The sequence below is a fragment of the Solanum pennellii genome, chromosome 2, assembly GCF_001406875.1.
Source record: "Solanum pennellii chromosome 2, SPENNV200".
Classification (NCBI taxonomy): Eukaryota; Viridiplantae; Streptophyta; class Magnoliopsida; order Solanales; family Solanaceae; genus Solanum; species Solanum pennellii.
Window position 1 is genome coordinate 6059218 of NC_028638.1, and position 22120 is coordinate 6081337.

Here is a 22120-nt window from a genome sequence, read left to right on the forward strand (position 1 = left end):
GAATGGGCTTACCTGTGCAAATTTATCAAGTTCAAGGTTTACTTGAAAGGTCAAATTTGAGTAATTTTCTTTTCCTGGTGCAAAGTGGATCAACGAAAAAAAATTATCGATAATATATTTTTGGAAGACTTTTTTTTTTTTAAAAAAAAAAATCTACTAAATTTAAAGATATTGTATCATCTTTAATTTTATCATCAACACAGTCTAATCTATATGTTCTTTTTTTTTTTTGTAAAAAAAGATGCACGGATGTCTTTGATAAAAATACAATTAATGACATATATTATTAAGAGATAATGAATATTACAATGATTTATAAATAAACAATGAACATTACAACCGAGTCATTTAATAAGAGAAATTACATTACAATGGATCATACATCATACAGTACTGTATTTATAATGAATGTATAATATTAATTCAATAAAAAATTTGATACAAAAATTAGTAATGAAATCAGAATCAACCTTCATTGGATCTTAAAAACACTCTTTAAATTAATGAATATTAATTTATCAATTAAATACAAGATAATAACATTTTGTGGTCTTGACAATATGAATTTAGAGAGATTCCAATGCATGCAATTAGAAAATTATGTTCAAATTCGAACACGAAACTTTATACAAAAGCATAAGCCAATGCTCCCTGCCAACATTCTAAGTGTGAAGAGATAGATGAAGCAAAGCAACTTTGAAAGAACAATAAGACAGTAACACCATTGAAAGATCTTTTGAAAGTTTGGCAACTCATAACTTACAAAAGTTCTATAAGAATCACATTATGTTTTCTTTCATTTCGAAACATAAGAGGGTGGCTAAAACCAACTTCAACTTAGGATGCCTTCTTGGATTTATACATTTTGGCACAGAAAACATAGATTACCAAGTTGAAGAAGCTAAGTGCAGCCAAAAGCCAGAAGAAATAATCGAGATGCCCACCGTTCAAGTTGTTTGGAATCCATCCAGGTTTGCCACCTCGAGTTGTAATGGACGTTACTACAGTCAGGATGAAAGAGCTCAAGTAATTACCCAAAGCAGTTGTCAGCAGTGACAATGCACTGCACAAGCTACGCATTGCATCAGGTGATTGATCATAAAAAAACTCAAGCTGCCCAATGAAAGTAAATATCTCAGCTGCACCCAGTATAAAATATTGCGGAATCTGCCAAAAGATACTGAGAGGTACTGAAACGGCTTCATCCACCAATCCAAGGTCTCTTGCAAGTTGTAGGCGCCTGATCTCAACGATAGCAGCAGCAGACATGCACAACATTGAAAGGAAAAGTCCAATACCCATCCTCTGTAACTCGGAAAATCCCCTCTCTATTCCAGTAAACCTCCTTGCAATTGGAACAAGGATCTTATCATAGACTGGGACCCACACAATAACACTAATGGTATCGAAAGTTGAAAGAGATGCTGCAGGAATTTTGAAGGAACCAACGGCAGTGTCCATCACCATCCCTTGCTCCACAAACATTGTAGACATTTGTGCATAAACAGCAGAAAAGACTATACCAGTTGCCCATATCGGAAACATGCGGATCAAAATTTTCAGTTCCTCAACCTGCGTAACAGTACAGAGCCTCCAAGCATTGGAATAGTCCCCAGTCGTCAATTCGTTGTCTGAAACTACAGCAGCTTTGTCGAGGCACCTGAAGAAGATAATGTTATGCAGAAGATCCAAAAGCATGCTAACTGAATCCTTGCAGGAAACTGAGGATTGATAATTTGAAAAACTACAATAAACCAGAAGATAACAAGGAGCAAGCATAATTCTAAGAAGTTGCAGTAAGTTCAACATAAGTTGCATGATATGCAGAGGATTGTGGAAAAATTACTAGGGGCTTCAGTATTATAGCATATATTCATGATTCTGGATTTATGATAATTTCCGGGTAAATCCAATTTATGCACTACTGATTATTAAAAACCTTAAAGCAGTAACATGATAGAGATGCTCAAAGAACTCATTTTCACACTCAAAGAACTAATTCCACATAATCCCATTCTAAATAATAACATCCGTACCTTAAACATAGTTCAATATGGATCATCTGAGCATCCAAATATTATTAAAATGATTTTTCATAATTTTTAGTTTGATCTACAATTCAGTACTTAGTGCATATCAATAACATCGTTAGATACTATTGTTGTTATTGTGATAGAAATATAATAAACTGTTCATGTTCTTTCTCAGAGTTAAAAGTTTAAAAACTTGAAGCAGCTGCCATTTTATTTCCCCGTCTTTATGCCTACAGGGTAGAAGGTTCTTTCCTTGTTAGTAAAGTGATTTGGAAACAATTTCAACTTCATCGTTAGAAGTAATTTGGAGAGAGAGGCACAAAGTTCGGAAACCCCAAAGCCTCTTCCCACTTCCACCAAAGAAAAGTATCCTAGAACCCAAGAAAGGAATCACATATCTATAACCATATTCATAGGACACAAAAATTCAATTTAAAACTTAGTAGACTTTTATCTGTTTCTTTCTTTTTAAGCTTAGGAAATAGTCTGGACTTCCATTTTCAACGCTAGAAATTAATTTGTACCAAGAAAGGTAAGAAGTACATCAAAAACCCAAAGCTCGGAAAAGAATAAAATGTACAAGACGAGAGACGAATCACACAACTTATTACGTTCGGAGATTTCTAAGCTTCAAGCTGGAACTTAGGTGCTTCAGGTGAAGCTTTAAAACATGTAATTACTTGCTTCTATATGTGGATTCCACTGAAAGCTTACTTGTTGTATTGTCTTTGAACAATTTCCCTTCAAACCATGACCCAGAGAGTCAAGGGCTATTCTCTTTATGTCATTCTAAAACGGAACTCTGATCTCACATTTGTTAAAACATACAAATAACTGAATAGTAATGATACGTCATCCCTGCCAAAAAAACTGATATCCAGATTGTTCTTAATTGTAAGAAAAATTAACTAATAGATTCATTTCTAATATAATTTAATCTAAGAAGTGATTAGAACACTAATTAAAGAAAAATAAACAACCTTGGAAAGAAGAGAGCATTCTTAACATGTTCTATTAAGTCACCATATGGAACAAAAGTCCTTTTTTTAATTAATCATACAGGTTAGGAAATCTAGAAAAATCTTAGAAAGAATCAATACTCTCATTGCATTGCTAACGTGTCCCACAAAGTCGGCATACAAGACATAACTTCCTCTTCCAAATAATTGAAAAGGGTCACAAAATTTAAGAAATGTCATGAAATCTAGGCGAGTCAAAACGGAAAATTCATAGTTGAACTCAAAGTCCCAATTTTTTCTTTTGAAATGGTAATTCAAAGTTGATATTAGTTCAATCAAAATTTAAATATATGTTTGATATCGAAAATTTTAAAAATAATTGTGCTTTTATATTACTATAGATCTTATTTTTATGACAATGGTTGCTAAAACAGGAATAGGAAAAAAACTTGCATATAGTATCCTGCGTGAAAAAGGATTGTAATGTAGTCACTATAAATGAGCTGTTTCCGGCCATATTTTTCGAGAAATTTTCTTTTCCAATCATGTCGCCGAGTCCTTACGACCCTCTTCATCAAGTATCTTTTGGATTCTAATAACTAGAACCCTATTCTGGCGCAGGCAGTGGACTTTCCTGGCAAGATATGAATTTCTTCAGCTTTCCTGTCTGTTTTCCAGGTCATTGTCCATTTGATTTTAGATCTCAGGCCACTGCCAGTCTGATATAAGTTTTCAGGTAGCTTTCAAGTCAGATTGCACAAGATGTCTTTCGGATCTTGATATGTTATCGGAACTTCGCCCTATGATTACTTCTAAATCATTAATGCTAAGTTCAAACTATTTAGCTTGAGCTTCCTTGGTAGAGTTGTGGTGCAAGGGTCAAGGTGTTCAACGTCACTTAATGAAAAAAGCTAGTTAGATAGATGAAAAGATCAAAGAGCAAAGGGAGATGATTGATGCTCAATTATGTAGTTTTTTGTGATGATCTGACCTCCCCCTCTATGCCTTGCGGTAATGATTCGTCTGGCATTACGATCTTTACCACAACGACGCTGTCCATAAATCAAATTATTTCATGGATTGGATTTCACTTGACTGTCTACGTTCTATTGCTTCCAAGTTGGCACTGTTCTTTCGTCCATCCATACATGCTTTCAGTATCGGAAAAGACACGCGCTTTATATACTAATGATGTCTCGTTTTCATGACATGATATCTTCAATGACAAACTTAAAGAAAGAAGAATCGGATATGTCAAATTACCTTCTTAAGAGCTTAGTGTCAGTCATTATGAACATCGAAAAGCAACAAGTAGAAAGAGTCGTTTCGAGTTCTTACACTTATTGGACTTCCTACTATATTTGATTCGGTGTGTGATCAAATTTTAGTTAGTCCTACAGTCCCTACAATTGATGAACTATTCTCTAGTTTACTTCGTCTTGCCAAGCCTCCCAATCACACAATGGTTTCACACTCACCATTAACTGCTCTAATCTAGCATCTCAAACCACAAAAAATCCATCATCTTAGTCCATGGAGAATCAATGAGGAAGAGTCGTTTTGGAAGATCTCAAGGAAAGGGGGAAATTCTACTCCTAAGGGTCAGGAAGTTCATATCTTTCCTAATGACTAGGAAAAATGTTAATATTCTACATGGTCGACTACCCAATAATGCTCATATTGCTCAGATTGACAGTGTATGTAATAAAGGGTTTCTTTATCTGAAGGGAATATAATGAATTCCTTTAGAATCGAGAAATTAAGCATCTCCACAGTAGCCTCAGTTGCTCTGCTTGATACTTTTGTTTCTAGTAATTCTTTTGCTTGTGTTTCACATTCTAGTACCCTTGGACTGCGGGCCATGGATTCGGACGCTTCTGATCATATTTTTGGTTAAAAATCACTTTTCTCTAATATTGTTTATTTACAGTCTCTTCCTCTGATTGCTCTAGCCAACAGGATCCAAACAAAATTAAAAGAGTTGGACAAGCTAAACCTTACCTTCTATGACTTTATACTCTATTCTTTATGTACATTTTTTCATTAGTTTATTATGATTTTTGGGATCCTAGTAGAGTCAGTTCAACATTAAACTTCAGTTATTTCGTTAGTCATTGATGATTATTCCAGATGTACGGATTTTCTTAATGAAAGATTATTATGAGTTTTTTTTCTATATTAATGAGTTTTTGTGTTAAAATACAAAATTAATTTTGAAGTTTCTATTCTTAAATCTATAGAGATAATGCTTCAGAATACTTATCCTCCCAGTTTCAGCAGTTTATGACTCATCAAGGAATTATTCATCAGACATCTTGTCTATACACCCCTCAGCAAATCAGGGTAGCTGAAACGAAGAACATGCATCTCATGAAACAGTTCACACACTTTTCATTGAATCCCATGTTCCTTAGCATTTTTGGGGGTGATGCAATTCTCGCGTCTTGCTATTTAATTAATTGGATGCCCTCGTCTTCCATTACATCAGTAACAAGCTCGGTAAATATGACATGTATGCACCAACTTGAGGGGGAGTGTTGGAATAAGGACATCTCCAACCCTATCCTCTATTTTACACTCTAAATATAGAGTTCTCTGTATTTTCAGACAATCAACTCCAACCCAATTCTCTATTTCTCTCTAAAAAAGAATCTTTTTTCTCTCTCCTCAATATTATATTATTATTTCTATTTTATTCTTAGTTTCTTATTTCATAATATAAATCATTTTTTTTAGAATAATCCCTCTATAATCTTTATGTTAATACAAAAATTTTATTTTTTTCAAATTCTTCATTTAATATAAAATTATATTTTATTCTAAATAACGTAAATTGCGATAAATATTATATATAATACATATTAACGAACAATTCAAATAAAAGTGAAATCATTGATGTAATATAATTGCAACATAAATATTGTATTATTATGAAATTTATTTTAAATCTTACATAAATACTCAACTTTCAAGACTATTACATTACTCTCATGAATGTTCTATTAATGTATGACGGAGTTCAAAATGAGCATTTTTGTCCTTATATTTTATGTGTAGCTAAAAATTGTAAAAATTTCATCTTGTATCCAATTATTTCGTGTACTAATTTACTTCCCATATTCCATTTTGAAGTATTGAATCAAATATTTTCATGCTATTTAAAAACTGTAGTGTAATAATTTATCACTATAACATAAAAAGTATATTATTTGAATAATCATGTAAATTTTTTGTGCATACTTCATAATGAAAAAAATTATATTCTAAATTACATATTTAAAATGACCAAAAAATTAAAAAATCAACAATACGTTTTAGATGTTATATTACTTGGAAAATAATTACAAATATTAGAGACTTAATTAATGATCTTATGTAATGTAAATATTATTCAATAACTTTAAGTTACATATTTGAAGTGACAATTTCTTTTAAAAATAGAATTAAAAATGATTAATTTAGCGGAAGTAGTATTGATTTGGCGGAAGTAGTAACGTGTTAATTGTTATATTACATTAGAAAATAATTACAAATGATAAAGGTTAAATTAGTAACATAATAGAAATAATATTATAATAATCAAAAAGTAAAATAGAGATAGGGCAAACAGCTTCAACAATCAATTGTATATTCAATCAAGGGGATTATGATGAATCAAGATTTCACCATTAATTTACATTTGGGGACTTGGATTAAGTAAAGCCCAAGTCCAAAGCCTAGAAGGCTTATGTTGAGCTGTAATGGGTTATAAATTGAGACATTTGAATTGTATTCATGTAGAGATTGTTGTTTGATGAGTTGAGACTACATCGAAGAAAATTTTAGAAAGACCTTTCTTGAGTCCTTTGCCAAGAAGCATGATCCTAAAGATGTATGAAAATGTTCTCGAATGTGTATGTATGTTCGAGGAAGCAAGCAAGCGTGAATTTTCCGTGTTTCTTAAAACTTGCAAGCTATGCCTCAAAGTGCAATTCTAAGTACGAAATGATATGATATGAAAGATATTCTGACTTTGACTTTGAAGTATGAATGTCTTGGCATCATTATTGTCTTTATAAATGTCATGACTTCTGTAAGAGCCTTACGAGAACACAGATGAGAAGAGAGTGTAAAGTTAAAATGTACTCCTTGGCAAAAAAAAGAAAATATTCTCACCTTAGTTCATCAGTGTGCAACAGCTTTCGGCTCCCTTCAATTGCAGAGCTTTTGTCTGGGGTCTCATAAAGTAGTGTACTATCATCGGGGACAGACAAGTTCCATTTGTGGAATGCTGCAACCAAAACCTGGCACATTCTTGTGAGAGGACTTCCCCCAGGCTTCTGAAATCTGTAGAGTGGTGTACCAAAAAAGAAACTTGCAATGGCAATGCCCATGAAAACTGCAGGGATGCCAAACCCAAGGCCCCATCCAGCATTTTCTTGAATCCACACGATCAAACTGCTTGATATCAAAGCTCCAATGTTGATAGAAAAATAGAACCAATTGAAGAAGGATCCCTTTTTAACCCTCTCTTTTGGATCTGTGTCATCAAATTGATCAGCTCCAAATGACGAAACACATGGTTTGATCCCACCAGTACCAAGAGCAATCAGATAGAGGCCAAAAAAGAATATGGCATACTGGGCAGGAGATGCCGAAGGGCACACAGAGCCCACACATTCAGGGGGCTTAAAAGCAGGAACTGAAGCCGATAGTGTCAACGTGCACATGCCCTTTACAACAAATCAACAACCAAAAAATCATAATATAAGTAGTGCAAGTCCGGCAAGCAGATGTAAGAGAAAGAAAGGTTGCAAGAACAGGATATGCCTCTTAATTTATTGTTGCACTAGAGGCTAGAGCAAAGGTAAAATGCCAGTTGCAAAGGGGAGATAGGGCAAACAAAGTTAGGACATCGGTTTTCAAGACAAGACATGTATCTACTTCTCACTTGAACTTGCTATATTAGTTGTAAAGATGAGACCTTTAATCACAAGAGTTCTAAAAAGCACCGAGCAGATAGCTACTATATTTACTCCTTATAACTTTCTTATGTATTGCCCATCTTTAATTTCTCTAGAACTTGGCAAATACGACACACTTCATAAAGTTGTTATAAGTTCCATATGAAAGGCAATTAGCACTTAAGCAGTTTGCCGGGAAAGTGGCTCTACCTTCCTTAAAGTTGCAACAACAATACATAAATCTAGAACCACAGTTGCACCCACCAACTATAAAAGAAATGAAAAAGGTTAAATATGTATCACTTCTTTTTATAGTTAATATGTCACAAGGCAGCGTGCCGGAGTGAGTAATATACTCCAAACCAATAGAAATGCAGGGTCACTTCTACCTTTTACATCATATCTAAAGTTCAAACTTGCTAACTTAAGTAGAGCAAAAGCATCTTAGAATTTATACTGGATACTAAAATACAAATACACCATGAAAGAATAGTACAAATGTTCATGTAGGACTATAAAAAACAGATACACAGCAGCCTTGCACATTCCTGAACCATGAAATTTCCTATTTTCATCATCCTCATGATTTCATCTCTGTTGCATCTTATGTTCTGCAGGTATGTAAATTCACTTAAATTGGCCCACAAGCTCAACAAATAATCAGCACCTCGGCAATCACTCATCCTACCTGATAGTTCTTATGTGTAGGAAGGGGCATTGAAACTTGTCCACATTAAGTATCCTACTATCTTTGGAACAACCTCTTCAAATGAGTTGAAATATACCTCATAATCATCGTCAAATGCAAGATTCGCCAAATATGAGAATCTCCAGTGAAAGGGGCGCTCTCCTTTTAATCATTCTGGCACATAAGCTGAATAGTTGTTTTACGCGTTCATCTATTTCTCAAGAACAAACTTAGGGAGCTTAATTTCATGAACAGTATGGAAGGGAATATCCTCTGAATATACATTCACCAGATTTAGTCCTTTAACTAACCAAAACGTCATCAAGTTTGGTCCCTTAACTATACACTTACTGTTCTAAGTCAATTAACTATACACTGAAACGTGTCCCCTTTAACTATTCAAAAATTTATCAGGTTTGGTTTGGTCTCTATCTATTTTTTATACTAATAGCTTAGGTTCATATTCACATAACACACGTCTTTGTGAAATTAAATATTTAACCCATTTTTCTAGTTGTTTCTCTCTCCCCACTACTTTTTCTTCAAGTTATGCTTATGAAAATAGCCTTCAGCTCAACCATTCAAAATGAAACTCACAAGGAAAGAAGATACAAGTCTTGATTGTAATCAATGGAGGATAAAATGAAAAATATTATTGTCAGTAATGACTTTGAATATGCTAAAATTTATCATAAAAAGAAAAAAGTTATCACCCATTAGGTGTGGGGAGAGATTTATTTATATTTAATAGAAATGAATTTCCTGCAAGGAGAATAAAATTAAAAGTTCTTCACTCATATGTTTTGATTCCAAAATTTGGACTCCACCCACTTAATGGAAGAGAACTTATTTAATTTTAGAAGTTAAAACCTATAAAATGGTAGATTTGCAACTTCTTCTTTTTTCATTTTTTTTTAAAAAATATGAAATAGATCGATTTATTATTTTATTTGTTATATTTTACGTTTAAAAATTTAATTTTATTTTGTATGAAAAAATAGAATTAAAAAATTCACGTTGATTATAAACCGTTAACCGCTAAAGAAGGGACATAGCATATTCAAGTTATTCGCAATAATAATATGCTTCATTTATCCTCCATTGGACATAATCAAGACTTGCATCATATTTTCTCATTATCAAAATACTGAATTGGTGAGGTTATGGTTCTTTACATAAGAGTATTTTGAAGAAAAAATAGCAGGAAGAGAGAAACAATTGAAAAAATGGCTAAAAAGAATTAATTTCACAAAGGCATGAGTTCCGTAAATACAAACCTAACTTATTTGTATAAAAAATAAACATACACCAAACCTGATAAGTTTTTGATACTTAAAAGGACTAAAATCGATACATGTATCATTAAGGGTCTAAAACGGTAAGTGCGTAGTTAACGGACCAAACTTGATAACGTTTTGGATAGTTAAAGGACTAAATCTGATACATGTATAGTTAAAGGACTATTTTTACCTACTTCAATAGTTCAAGGACAACTTATGACGTTTCTCCTCTCATAATCAATGTGGATGTTTTACAGCATGATACAAAACAATGCCTAGGACCTCCAGGACATTCTTGATATCTCATCAATAGGTAAATTATTTGGCAATATAAAGTGAAGTGCGCACAATCTCATCCAATTATCAAAATGAAAATTGTAGGATCCCATTTTCATTTTCCCCCTACGTTAATGCACAGTCAACTCTCTTGCCTCTAACATTTAATGCCACATATAAAACAAGCATGTAAATTCATCGGAACCACGGGCACTTAAACCATTTAAAGTTTTAAACCAAACACCGGTTGCTAACTTATTTGTTATCTGTTTACGCTTACTTAACATCTTTTATAGATAGCAAAGCTGCCAGGGAGTTATTTTGTACAAGAAATGAAATTAGATACACACCTCAAGATCTCAAGCACCCTTTATTCCTTGTTTATTCTTGAAAGAATTTGATAGTTCCTTTTTTTTTATGACGAGGGAAATTGCAGTCGCTACCCTTTGGGTCCGCACAGGGTAAAACCCCCGCTCTTATGCAATAGCTCGCAAACCACGTAGGAGAGGTAACCTGCACTAGGCAAGCCTGATGCGACGAGCTCGACCCAAAAGGTAAACCCCTTGCTTCCGCTGGCAAGGGGTTTCGAACTTGAGACCTCTAACATGGTAGTCCCAAGCTCAAACAACTGGACCACCCCAAAGGGTATTTAATATTTCATTTGAAAGCTCTTCAATGGTGTTTCTCCATTTACCATTAGCATCTTGCAGTCTTATCACATGAAGCTTTTTCCTTCTTCCTTTAACATATGATAGAACTTTGTATTACAATCTCCTTCCTTGAACCATGTTTTCACTTCGAAATTCCTCCTCCAAGTGTACATATTTATTTAACTCTTTACTCTGCTTGCTCATTATGCAATCTTTTCTTGATTGAGCTAAGGATGCGATTCAAATAGAACCTCATGTACCTTAATTCCATCAGAGTAAATATCACCATAAATGGTTTTGCTCCATTTCACAAAGGCCTTCCTTTTACATTCTTCAACTTGTTTTGAAGAATAACCAACGGAGCTCACAAAAAAAAATCTGAAGTCCAATTTCTCCTAACCACCTCCAGGAATTTCTCATGCTTAATCCAAAAATTCAAGAACTTGTATGGCCTTTTAACTGAAAAATACTCCACGGTACCACTAAATAACAAAGGAGCGTGATCTAAGCCACTTTAGACAAGATGTTCAACATCAAGATTGGGAAAGTAAGTCTTACCATTCTTGACTGCCACTACATCTATCTGATTTTTTAAAACACAAGCTTCATCTTCTCCCATTCGACAAAGTATAGACGCTTCCTTTGATACCCTAATAGTTAGAACACAGTTTGACATACAATGTGAAAAATCCTCAACTTTGGTCGCGGATATGCAGCACCTCCAAATTTTTCATCCTTGATAGAACCACACTGAAGTCACCCAATACCATCCAATGAGTATTATTGATGTCCCTAGGATGATATAATGAAACCAATAGTTCAATTCATGCATATCACATTTAGCATATATAAGAGTCAGGGTAAACTCTTTATCTAGACCTTGATGATTCGATTTGAGAGTCAGTTGATGCTCCAAATCCGTAAGAACCATAACTTTGAAATATTCATCAATAAAAAGCACAAATCTTCTCGGAAGAATTCTAAAAAGCAGTATAAAGACCCAATTTCCTCATGTACCTCCCAATTTATAGAACCTTATTCATCATTAATTGTTCTATTTTTGGGAAGCTGTCCTCTTTAGTTGCATTCTGTGAAACAAGTTATCTTGTTTCTAGTTCTTGCTTCGCTCCTTTTTTGTAACTTCAACAAATTGTCTTGGAGATAGATCACTTCTTCTAGCGACATTTGAAAATTCTGTACCATGGATTCATCATCCTCTTCACAAAATCTTACAGACTTCTCAAAGTTTTCATGTTCCAGTGGATCACCATTGCTGTCTAAAACACCTTGGCCATCAACAATTTTAGAGACAAGTTGAGCTGCTGCTTTTCTTGCATCATGAGACCTGCATTCAAGTTAATAACTCCAATTGGTACATAAGAATCTGCCTTGATTAATTCTACTTGATCACCCTACTTCAAATTGAATTCACTCTTATTCCAGAAAGGAGAGAAGTGAAGACTTATCAAAGGTTTGTGAAGGAACGTGTGGACACAACTGGTCGTGGTAACTATAAAAAAATCTTTAATTTGAGGGAAATGATTTCCAACCCACATCTGTGTTGATTGCACAGGCCTTCCCAGGTTTCTTAGACAACGATATTTCGCTTAGCACCCAACTCCTTATTCTTTGACTTGATTAAGCTATCAACCAATGCCTCCTCCCCAGTAACCATCCTAGATTGATCAGGAATATCCTCCCTTTTCAAAATAGTAATTGGCGTCACAATTAAATTAGGACTATTAGTTTCTTCCTTTGGGGATCATCAGGTACAATCACCACATATTTTTTTCAAAAAATGCAATTTGCCACATTATTATTAGCATCACCTCCATTTTCTTTCTCCTCTATATCAGCTATTGGAGCAAAAGAACTATCTGTTGGTAAAATAGAAACTCGTTATCTTTGAGCAATTGAACCATCAGACTTATGAGCAGCAATCTGCTGATCAGTTGCACCGTCAACCTTCTTGTTACTCTCAGCCTTACCTAAACCTGTTTCCTTTAGAAACTGCCCACTACTTTACTACTCTTCAACACTTTAATTGGTTCAGTAGTATCATTAGAAGGTACCTCATTCAATCTACCAGTTTGGTCTTCACTCTTCTCCACATTCAATTTACATTTAGGACATGGCATTCCTCACCATTATGACCTTGATGACAGTAGTTTTGCAATACCTGGGCAAATCTCCAAGCAAATCAAACTAAACCTTCACCCTAGCAAAGCTAGGCCGAGTTTGATTACTTGTAGCCATGTCCACTGTCAAAAGTTCCCAAACAGCTGATGCAAGAGAAGATACAGATTCTTTAGTAGATAAATCAGGAGGTAGGCCTGAGAACAAAATACATGCAACAGCATTCAATATTTCTTCATCTGGATCGAGATAAGGATCCCACTTTAACATTGGTAAATATATCTTTAACAATGGGAGTTCTGGCTTGGTTAGCATATTAACACAAAACGATTTCTTAAAAACCGTATTTTGCAAAACAACCTTGATCTCAGATTGAGTTGGAATGATCTTTCTTAAATTTTCGAGTTCCGGCCATCCATATGAAATTTACCAATAACAGCAAATGGTAAATTCTACTTGATGATAAGTCAACCAAACTGTCTGAATCCCAAGTCACAGTAGGTTCCCTGTGGTAATACACAACAGGTTTGAGTGGAATAGGTTGCTTCGGGCTGCAGCAGTGGAGGGTTAAGAAGTGAAGCATCGGAAGTAGGGTTAGGAGGCTGCAACCTCAGGAGGAGGCTGTCCAGTGGCAACAGCCACCATGGCTACTAGTCACCTCAAGATCCCCAAAATCACCAGAGAAGGCTGCCAGTCCTCGCGTTTATTCTTTTACCTTTTTTGAAACGGAAAACAAGTTGTGTGAAAGCCCTAGAGTTTTTTAAAATATGAATTTCACTTGATAGTTGATTCTGTAATTTCTACGATTTTTTCCTTATCCCTTTTTTCGAAAGTGGTAACTTTTTGTATTCCTCAGCATGAAAGGGCTATGCTGGCCACCTCGAAAAGATGTTAAAAGAAAAGGACAGGAAATACTTACAAGAAACCTATGAAGTCCACTAATTGGATCTCCTCGTATCCTGTTCTTTATACCACAAACCTAAACGAGTGATTACTTTCCATTTAATCTTCTGTATTGTACATTCCACCAATTACATGTTGAAACTGTTCTCCACCATCTTTTCTGACTCTAACTGCCTCCCTTTTTGATCCAACAGCTTAGATGATCAGAAGCGTGTTCTGGCATAGTCCAGCATTCATTGTCTATGCTAGTAAACAGAGTCCAAACCTGCGCAGTTACCTTACAGTGCAGAAAAAGGTGCTTGTAAGTTCTCTAAAGCCTCTTTACAGAGGAAGCATCTAGAGGCTACTGTTTTTCCTTATCTTCTTCGCTCTTTGCTTTTATTTTGGGGTGGGGGGGAGATGAAATACTCTTTGCTGTTACAGATAGGACGACGGAAACATCTCCAGATATCCAAAGTTCCCTTTGATATCATTCTATTGTCTATTTTAATGTTCCAGGTAAGAATGATATACTAGATGAAACATAATAAATTTCAAAGAGTAAATTCTTTTTGCTTGTCATCTGAATGTCTATATATGATTCGGTAAGAAGTTGATGACCAGCCTGCACCACAACTTCTGTTCCACCTAAGAAGAATAAGATTCACCAAGATCGAGCACTGTGGGGTAGGTGCAGGCCCACAATTCCATTAACCGACCTGCTTTACTGAGCTTCCTAATTAATCTAAAGATGACTAATACAATCTCAACGATTTATGAGCTCCGTGGAGTGAAAACAAAAGAAAAAAATCAGTAGATTAAAAGTTAACTATGTTAAGAGAAACTCTCAAGTAGGAAAGGAAAAACGACAAAATATGAATATGCAAGTCACAAGAAGAAATTTTATATCATCTCACACACCATAAGTTTAGTACTTTGTGTAAAATGAAGGTGAGATATTTACGATGAAGTAGATAGTTGAGAAGGTAGCAATCGTCCAATATCTTCCCCAGTATGCATCTGCCAGTACAGCCCCAATTAGGGGCGTTATGTAACAAGTGCCTTGCCAAGTAGTGACATTTCTAGCAGCTGAAACGTTTCCCTCATGTAACTTTTTAGTAAGATAGGTAACAAGATTAGCAGCAATGCCATAGTATGCCAAACGTTCACAACATTCATTACCTGAGACCAAAGTCAGCAACCAAATCAATTATATCATAAAGCAGAGTGAATAACTAACTATGCCAAACAGGGAAAAGGAGAAAGAAGAAAACAAAAGAAATGGGAAATCTGAAACATACCAAGAATAAATGGGCAAGCTCTCCAGTTCCCTGTCTCACTCTTTAAAACAGGATTACCCTTTATATCAACAGAACCATCCCTAGTATAGAGTCCACTATTCTCATCCTGCAAATAGGAATTTATTTAAGCATGCCTCAACAAAACTATCTTGCAGGGATTCACATTTCTTATGGCAAAATAACGTGCAAGGAAAGTACATTTGCATCTAATTATCATCTTCTACATTAAAAATGAATGACAGACTCTATTCTTGAAGATGTGGAATAGCCAGAATATTTAAACATACTCAACTTAATTTTGTAAACCAAGGATCCATATAAAAATTGTACAGGATAAAAGATGCCCCTCGACTATGCAAAATAGAACAATTATTCCCTCCGTTAAAAAAGTATTACGCTCCTACCCCAGCCGTTACCTAAGTCTAGGGCCATTTTTTACCCTTATTTCTTTTACCACATCCTCTTCTACTACCGCACACTCTCCAAAAAAATAGTATTGAAAATCCCCCATCTGCGGTCCTCCTCCTGTATTAGTTCAGGGGTCATTTTATGGTATAGTTTGGACATTGATGTATAAATCAGGTATCTACTTCTGTTATTAGTATACGCATAACCCTCGAATATAGATGAAGTAAATAATTTGTTTATGTGAGAGGAATTGAACTCAACTACATAAGTCATTGTTTTATTGTATGTATAAAATAAAAATAAAAAAAAGGAAATGATCATAGCAATCTCAGATATAGCAAATGGAGGTCAGTTTGAAATTCCTACACTTTCAACTAACTAATCTTAAACAAGAAGGGTTTTGTTATGCTTTCATTTACATTCATAGAAGAAAAAATTACATTACTATTATTTGGATACCACATAGGACTAAACAGAATACCTGGAAGGCCACCATCTTATGGATGGATCTTTTACTTTTACTGTCAACTTTTATCAACCATGGGTCCTATTTTATATTTTCTTTTCTGGGGAACAATGATTTTCACTGTTTGAGGGAAGAAGCTTACTTGATTATTGATTAATTACAAGTATAATATAATCTCGATTGGTTTAAAATACTCCTGCACTTCATTTCAACTGCCTAGATCATGAATCCATTCATCAGGACTTTCAATTGTTTCCAATTCAAACTTTAGCACTACTGAGCTTTTGTTCTAGTTAATCTTCTACTCAATTCCACTTTTTCACTTTTCCGAATTGTAGGACCAAAGCATTCGCGCACTTTGGCCTCTTTTAGCAACAAGCTACAATTAACCTGGAAAAGACATGGTCTTATCTCATCTTTCCTCAGAGAAGTTGAATAATTAACAACACTGTCTACTTAACGCTAAGGACCGTTATATCTTCTGCCTCGATTAACAACTTGTACATGCCCAACAATATAAAACACACTAACAAGAGTCTAACTAGCAAAAAAATTGCAGATTGATGTATTATATCAACAAATACCCAGCAGAGTTAGCTTCATACCGTATCGGAAAAAGATGAATCAAACACAAATCTTTCCTTGAACACCAATACAAGTGTATGCAATAGAGATAAAACAGTTAACCCCAAATAATTAGATTTGAAATTAAGAGAGAAATTAGAACCTCAAGAAGGCCACCATCTTCGAGAAGAGGTATTTCATCTGTTTGACTACCCATATGCAAAGCTTCAAATTGATGGATCTCACTCTTCACCTTATCTTATACTCAAAATTCAATTCAAAGGAAAATTAGCATAACATCAAAAACGGGTAAACCTGTGTAGAGAGGTAACTTGAGCAAAAAAAAACTTTGATGAGCCGCTATTTTTATATTTTAATTTTGATCCCTTCATATAAATTAAAAAAAAAATGCAATCCAATTTTGATTATACACAAAGAAATATTTAAATAATATTAAATTAAACAGAGACACATAAATTATATGTGATATTACACATAAAACACATGAATTATACCTGATAAAACACATGAAAGGAAGTGAGATGCAAATTGTGATATAGAATATTTAGTAATTATTTATTTTATATAAATTTAAGTATTTATGTAAGCATATTTAAAATAAAATTAGAGAGTATAAACATAAATTAAGGAACATATTTTTTATGAACAAGAGGCAGTATCCTCAAGTTATAAATTGGTCAAGTCAACTAGCAACCAAAAAGATATGGAAGTTCCTAGAAACGGATCAAAAAATATACTATATGATTTAGGCATATAAAATATTTCAAAGTTATAGTACTAAATTATAAATAATTTTAATTTTTAAAGTATTTGCCAAATTAATATAAATTATTAGAAGACGTGCTTTGTAAACTAGGAATTTTTAAAAAGTTGGATAAGGCTGTAGTTGCAATTATTATGGGAAATGTGCAACGTCAGTAATGGTAGGCCTAACTTGTCGCTTTCTACCCCTTTAACTTCTCTTATTTGCACTAGCACGCCATCTCTTTTGTATTTTACGAAAAAGTATACAAAATACTGGTTTGTGTTAAAAAGCGAATTCAAACACAAGTAATTCATTTAATTCGTTCAAAATTTTAAGAGTTCGGTTCAAGATAATGTGAATTGAGTTCATTCTCAACTCATTCAAGTTTAATCATTTGAAAAAAAAATTCAATTGAGCCCAATTCAATCTTCAATTTCAACCCATTTTAAAACTTTTTATTAAGATATATGTTCCTATATTGAAGGAATGAATTATCATCTATTTAACATCTTTTAGGATTTATTTATATATTTGTTATTTTTTTAACAAAAAATTCTTAAGCGGGAATTCAAATTGTGGTTATAAAAGTTAAATATCAATATGTTAAATTATTGAGATTAATCGGGTCAAATTGGGCGAGTCAAGACCCAACCTGTTTCTAGCCCATTTGGATCAAACCCATTTGATCCCAAAGTAAACTTGGGCGGGTCAAGACCCAACCCGATTTCTATTGAACCCATTTTAATAAGGGAAAATTGTATATAATAGCAAACTAATAGCCTAAAATAAATGGAGTAGCTAGAGTTTGATTTAATTGTGCTCCATAGCAAACGTTTGCAAAAAATTGTCAGGCGCCTCTCTCCCAAATATCTCGCTCGCCACTCTCCTCCAATCTCTCGCTCGCTTCCTCACTTTTTATACAAATACAAATGTATAAAAATTGTTTCTAATTGTATAAAGCAGAGAAAATTGTATAAATATATATATTTTTGTTCCCCTCTCTCCCCTCTTCCAAATCTCGCTCGCCACTCTCCCAAATCTCGCTCGCCACCTTCGCCTTTCTAACTTATACAAACAGAAGCGAAATGTATAAATTGCGTTTATGTTTGTATAAAGCGTGAGAAAATTGTATATACACATGAAAGTACATATATTTTCGTCCTATACACTTATAATTATACAATAAAAATACTCCCCTGCCCAGTTTCTTTTGTCTTTCTCTCTTTCTCGTTTTATACGATTTTCAAATTGTATCTAATTTCTCTCTTTCTCATTTTATACAATTCGTTTCAATTGTATATTCCTTCTCAAGTCTCTTTTGTCTTTCTCTCTTTCTCATTTTATACAAATTCAAATTGTATATAATCATTCTATACACTTATAATAATACAATTCATTTTATACACTTCGTTTTTATACAGTTCTCTGCCCAAGTATCTTTCTCTTTCTTCGTTTTGTACACTTCGTTTTATACAATTTGCTTCAACTGTATATGTATAGCAAATTATACAGTTTCTACGTTTGCTATGGAGCGCAATTATGCAAACTTTGCTATAGCATACAAATATGAATTTTTTATTTGCTATATGTGAAAGTTGCCCTTTTAATAATTCCAATTTCAACCCAACCCGCCCATTTTACACCCCTACTTGAAACCTAAGTTAATTAAAAAACTATTTCATAAAGCCATATTATTATTAGTATAAAAAATGGTCTAAAATTAGCAATACAACAACAAACATTATTTTCAGCAAGACTACAAATAGTCCTTCCATATAAAATAGTCTAAATTAGGAATATAACAACAAATATTATTTTCAATAAAACTATAAATAGTGTATACTCGTGTATAGATAATGTATTACTTGTATATTAGTGATGTATATGCATCTATATACATTGTTGATACAATAAAGTATACACTGCAGATCGATTTTTTCAATCTAAACCAACTCTAATCTCCTCTAAATAATTTCAAAAAAATAAATAGATATAAGCTCCTTTTGATGGTTCGATTTTTTTAATATATTATTCACTTAAAATAATTCACGTTTGCAATAAATTTAGCATGTTATTTATTTGTTAATTATGCACGATATAGAACTTCGTGAATCAACAAACTCTTATAGAGTTGATTTCCATGATAATTAGTTTGTGTGCATTTTATTGAAAGACAATCTCAAGAAGCTAGCTATCACTAAATAAGCAAAAACTATCATTTTTATGTGCTTTGCAAAGTCGCAACATCATCAGAGGTGATTCCATGGAATAACTCATTTGCAAACTTAGTGATAACAAACTACATATGTTGTGAATTGACTACTTAATTTAGGAATTGAATTCATATTTAAAATTTACAGAGAATAGTCATCCTAAAAAATTAAAATCCCACCAACAATGGTCTAAGGTAGATCACTCAATGAACTAATAAATTTGCTAAACAACTATAATGAAAGTGTGGTCATTTTGAGTTGTAACTATGGCCAAATTTGGTTAGTAAATTTGATGAATGACCACTCATTTTAATTTTCTCATTTAATTATACATTTATCCGCACCGTCCTCCCCCTTAGCATGATACATAATTTCAACCCCTCAATCCTTCCCCTTTTCCACTTAGTTGGCAAGCCCATAGGTCTCCTTTCCCATTTAATTTTTGATACTTCTTTCCACACTTGTCCAAGTTTAAATAGATTTTGAAACTGAAACACCTATTACTTCTCGTCTACAATAAACAACTACTCTCATTAACGGTGTATAAATGTGCCACCATGAAAGAAGCTATATTAAATTTCAGCACTTTCGAGAGCGGGATAGATTTGTATTGTGATTTAACGAGTCCCAAATGGCGTGACAATTATATTCCAACATTGGAAGATTAGTGACATTGACTAGCAACAAAAACAAATACCAAGACAAGGGACAAGACTGACTTTGTGATAGGACATTTGCCATTTAGGGAAACAAAACAACTATCTTTCCCACCAACCTATTGTAAGGACTTCCTTTTTTGTATTTTCTATTGGGACCTTGTCCCGTTTCATTTTTATTTTTTATTTATAGCATGTATAAGCTAATACATGTAGTTCACTTGTGGAAGAACACTAAGAGAACAAGAGAAAATAGACACTTGCCTCTCAAACTTGCTCTCTTATTTTGCCTTCTATTTCGTTCTTTGAATGAACTGTTTTAGAGACTATTTTGCTACTGCATTTTAGTTTTATTCTGTGTTAGGAGTATGCTTATGTAGAGTCGTGCAGCCTACCTTTGTTGTCCCACGATACCTAAGAAAAGAAGGGCCCGTGAAAAATGGTATCAGAGCTTTAATTTGAGCATGACATCGAAGTCGCAACGCAACAAAGAGGCTATCCTTAGTTCAAAAGGATGCTGCCAAGAAACGAGACAAAATTAAGGTAAGAGACTCTTCTTCTAACCTACCTATTTGTGGCAGAATCCCTAGGGAAGTGAACAAGGAAGGGTTTACCAACCTTGAACTCGAGCTCACCGAAGCTCTCTCTTCTTTTCATAGAGAGTTTGAGCATTTGTAAAGGCAGGTTAATGAGATTTTCGGGGCGGGATTTGTTGGTCTCGTTACTGTTCGTAAGACATGTATTGAGTCTCTTAAGCCTAAGAAGTTTCTTGGTGAGAGGAATGCCAAAGATGTTGAGAATTTTTTTGGGCAAATGGATGTTTGTTTCAAGCATGTTAATATTACTAGTGAAGCTGCGAAAATCTGGACAACAACTATGTATTTGAGCGACATCGCTATGTTGTGGTGACGGAGGAAAAAGGCAGACATGGAGAGATGGGTCTGCTCTATTGATAATTGGGGAAGTTCAAGGAGGAACTAAAACGATAATTTTATCCTCAAAATGTAGTCCATGAGACTCGTCGAAAGTTGAGGGAATTGAAGCAAATGTCCTTTATTCGTGACTATGTGAAAGAGTTCACGAAACTAATTTTCAAAATTTGAGTTCGACCAGCGATGACTTATTGTTCTACTTCTTGGATGGTCTGTAACATTGAGGCTAAACAAGAACTCCAAAGTCGGCAAGTCAATGACGTTGATGAAGCGATCATAGTGGAGGAATTGCTTTTTGATTTGTTGGGCGGATGCAGCGAAGGGGAGGGACAATTGGAGAAAGTATTTTCCTCCCAAGGTGGATAACAAACGGAACAAAGGCAAACTTGTTCTGAACCGAGGCAGCGATAGAGAGGTAACAATCGTAATCAGCCTTCTAATTTCCGCAAGAATTATGAGGATCAGAAGAAAGGAGTTCCTCATCATGAGGGCTGCTACATTTGTGGTGAAACTACTCACCAAGAGAAAACTGCAACTTAAATCGGAAGACCATCCGAGGAGCAAGGCGGACATGTTGGTAGGGCGGATAAGATGAAGAATGTGGGTTGGTCTATTTAATCATATGAAATTGTATAATCACTTGACGCTTGCTGCTTTGTCTTCCCATCAGGCTAGTGTAAGGCATCTTGAATTACTGTTCGTTAATGGCAAGTTGAATGACAAATACGTTCAAATTATGGTGGACACCGGTGCAACTTATAATTTTGTAACGAAGAAAAGGGATAAGGACCTTTGCTTGAATTATGTTGCCAGTGATACGATGTTGAAAACTGTCAATGCCCTCCCCATTACTGTCCATGATTTCGCTCCTAAAGTCCCCATTAATTAAGGAGGCTGGAAGGGGTTGACGGACTTCACTATTGCACCAATGGATGTGTTTGACATTATTTTGGGGCTGGATTTTTGG

General features: G+C 34.3%; 1 protein-coding gene across 2 annotated transcripts; it reads right to left on the reverse strand.

Annotated features, from left to right (window-relative positions):
- Positions 1–564: 564 nt before the first annotated feature.
- LOC107011193 (protein NRT1/ PTR FAMILY 8.3-like) lies at positions 565–17254 on the reverse strand. Of its 2 annotated transcripts, XM_015210594.2 has the most exons (6): positions 17102–17254; positions 16750–16844; positions 15149–15254; positions 14812–15029; positions 7148–7704; positions 565–1660 (listed from the first exon to the last, which is right to left on the reverse strand). In XM_015210594.2, exons 2-6 carry the CDS (start codon positions 16801–16803, stop codon positions 838–840), a joined length of 1758 nt encoding a protein of 585 aa, XP_015066080.1. In that variant the 5' UTR covers positions 16804–16844; positions 17102–17254; the 3' UTR covers positions 565–837. The 2 variants fall into 2 exon arrangements, with proteins under 2 accessions (XP_015066080.1, XP_015066079.1); XM_015210593.2 differs by lacking the exon at positions 17102–17254 and having other exon boundaries at positions 16750–16963.
- Positions 17255–22120: the final 4866 nt, after the last annotated feature.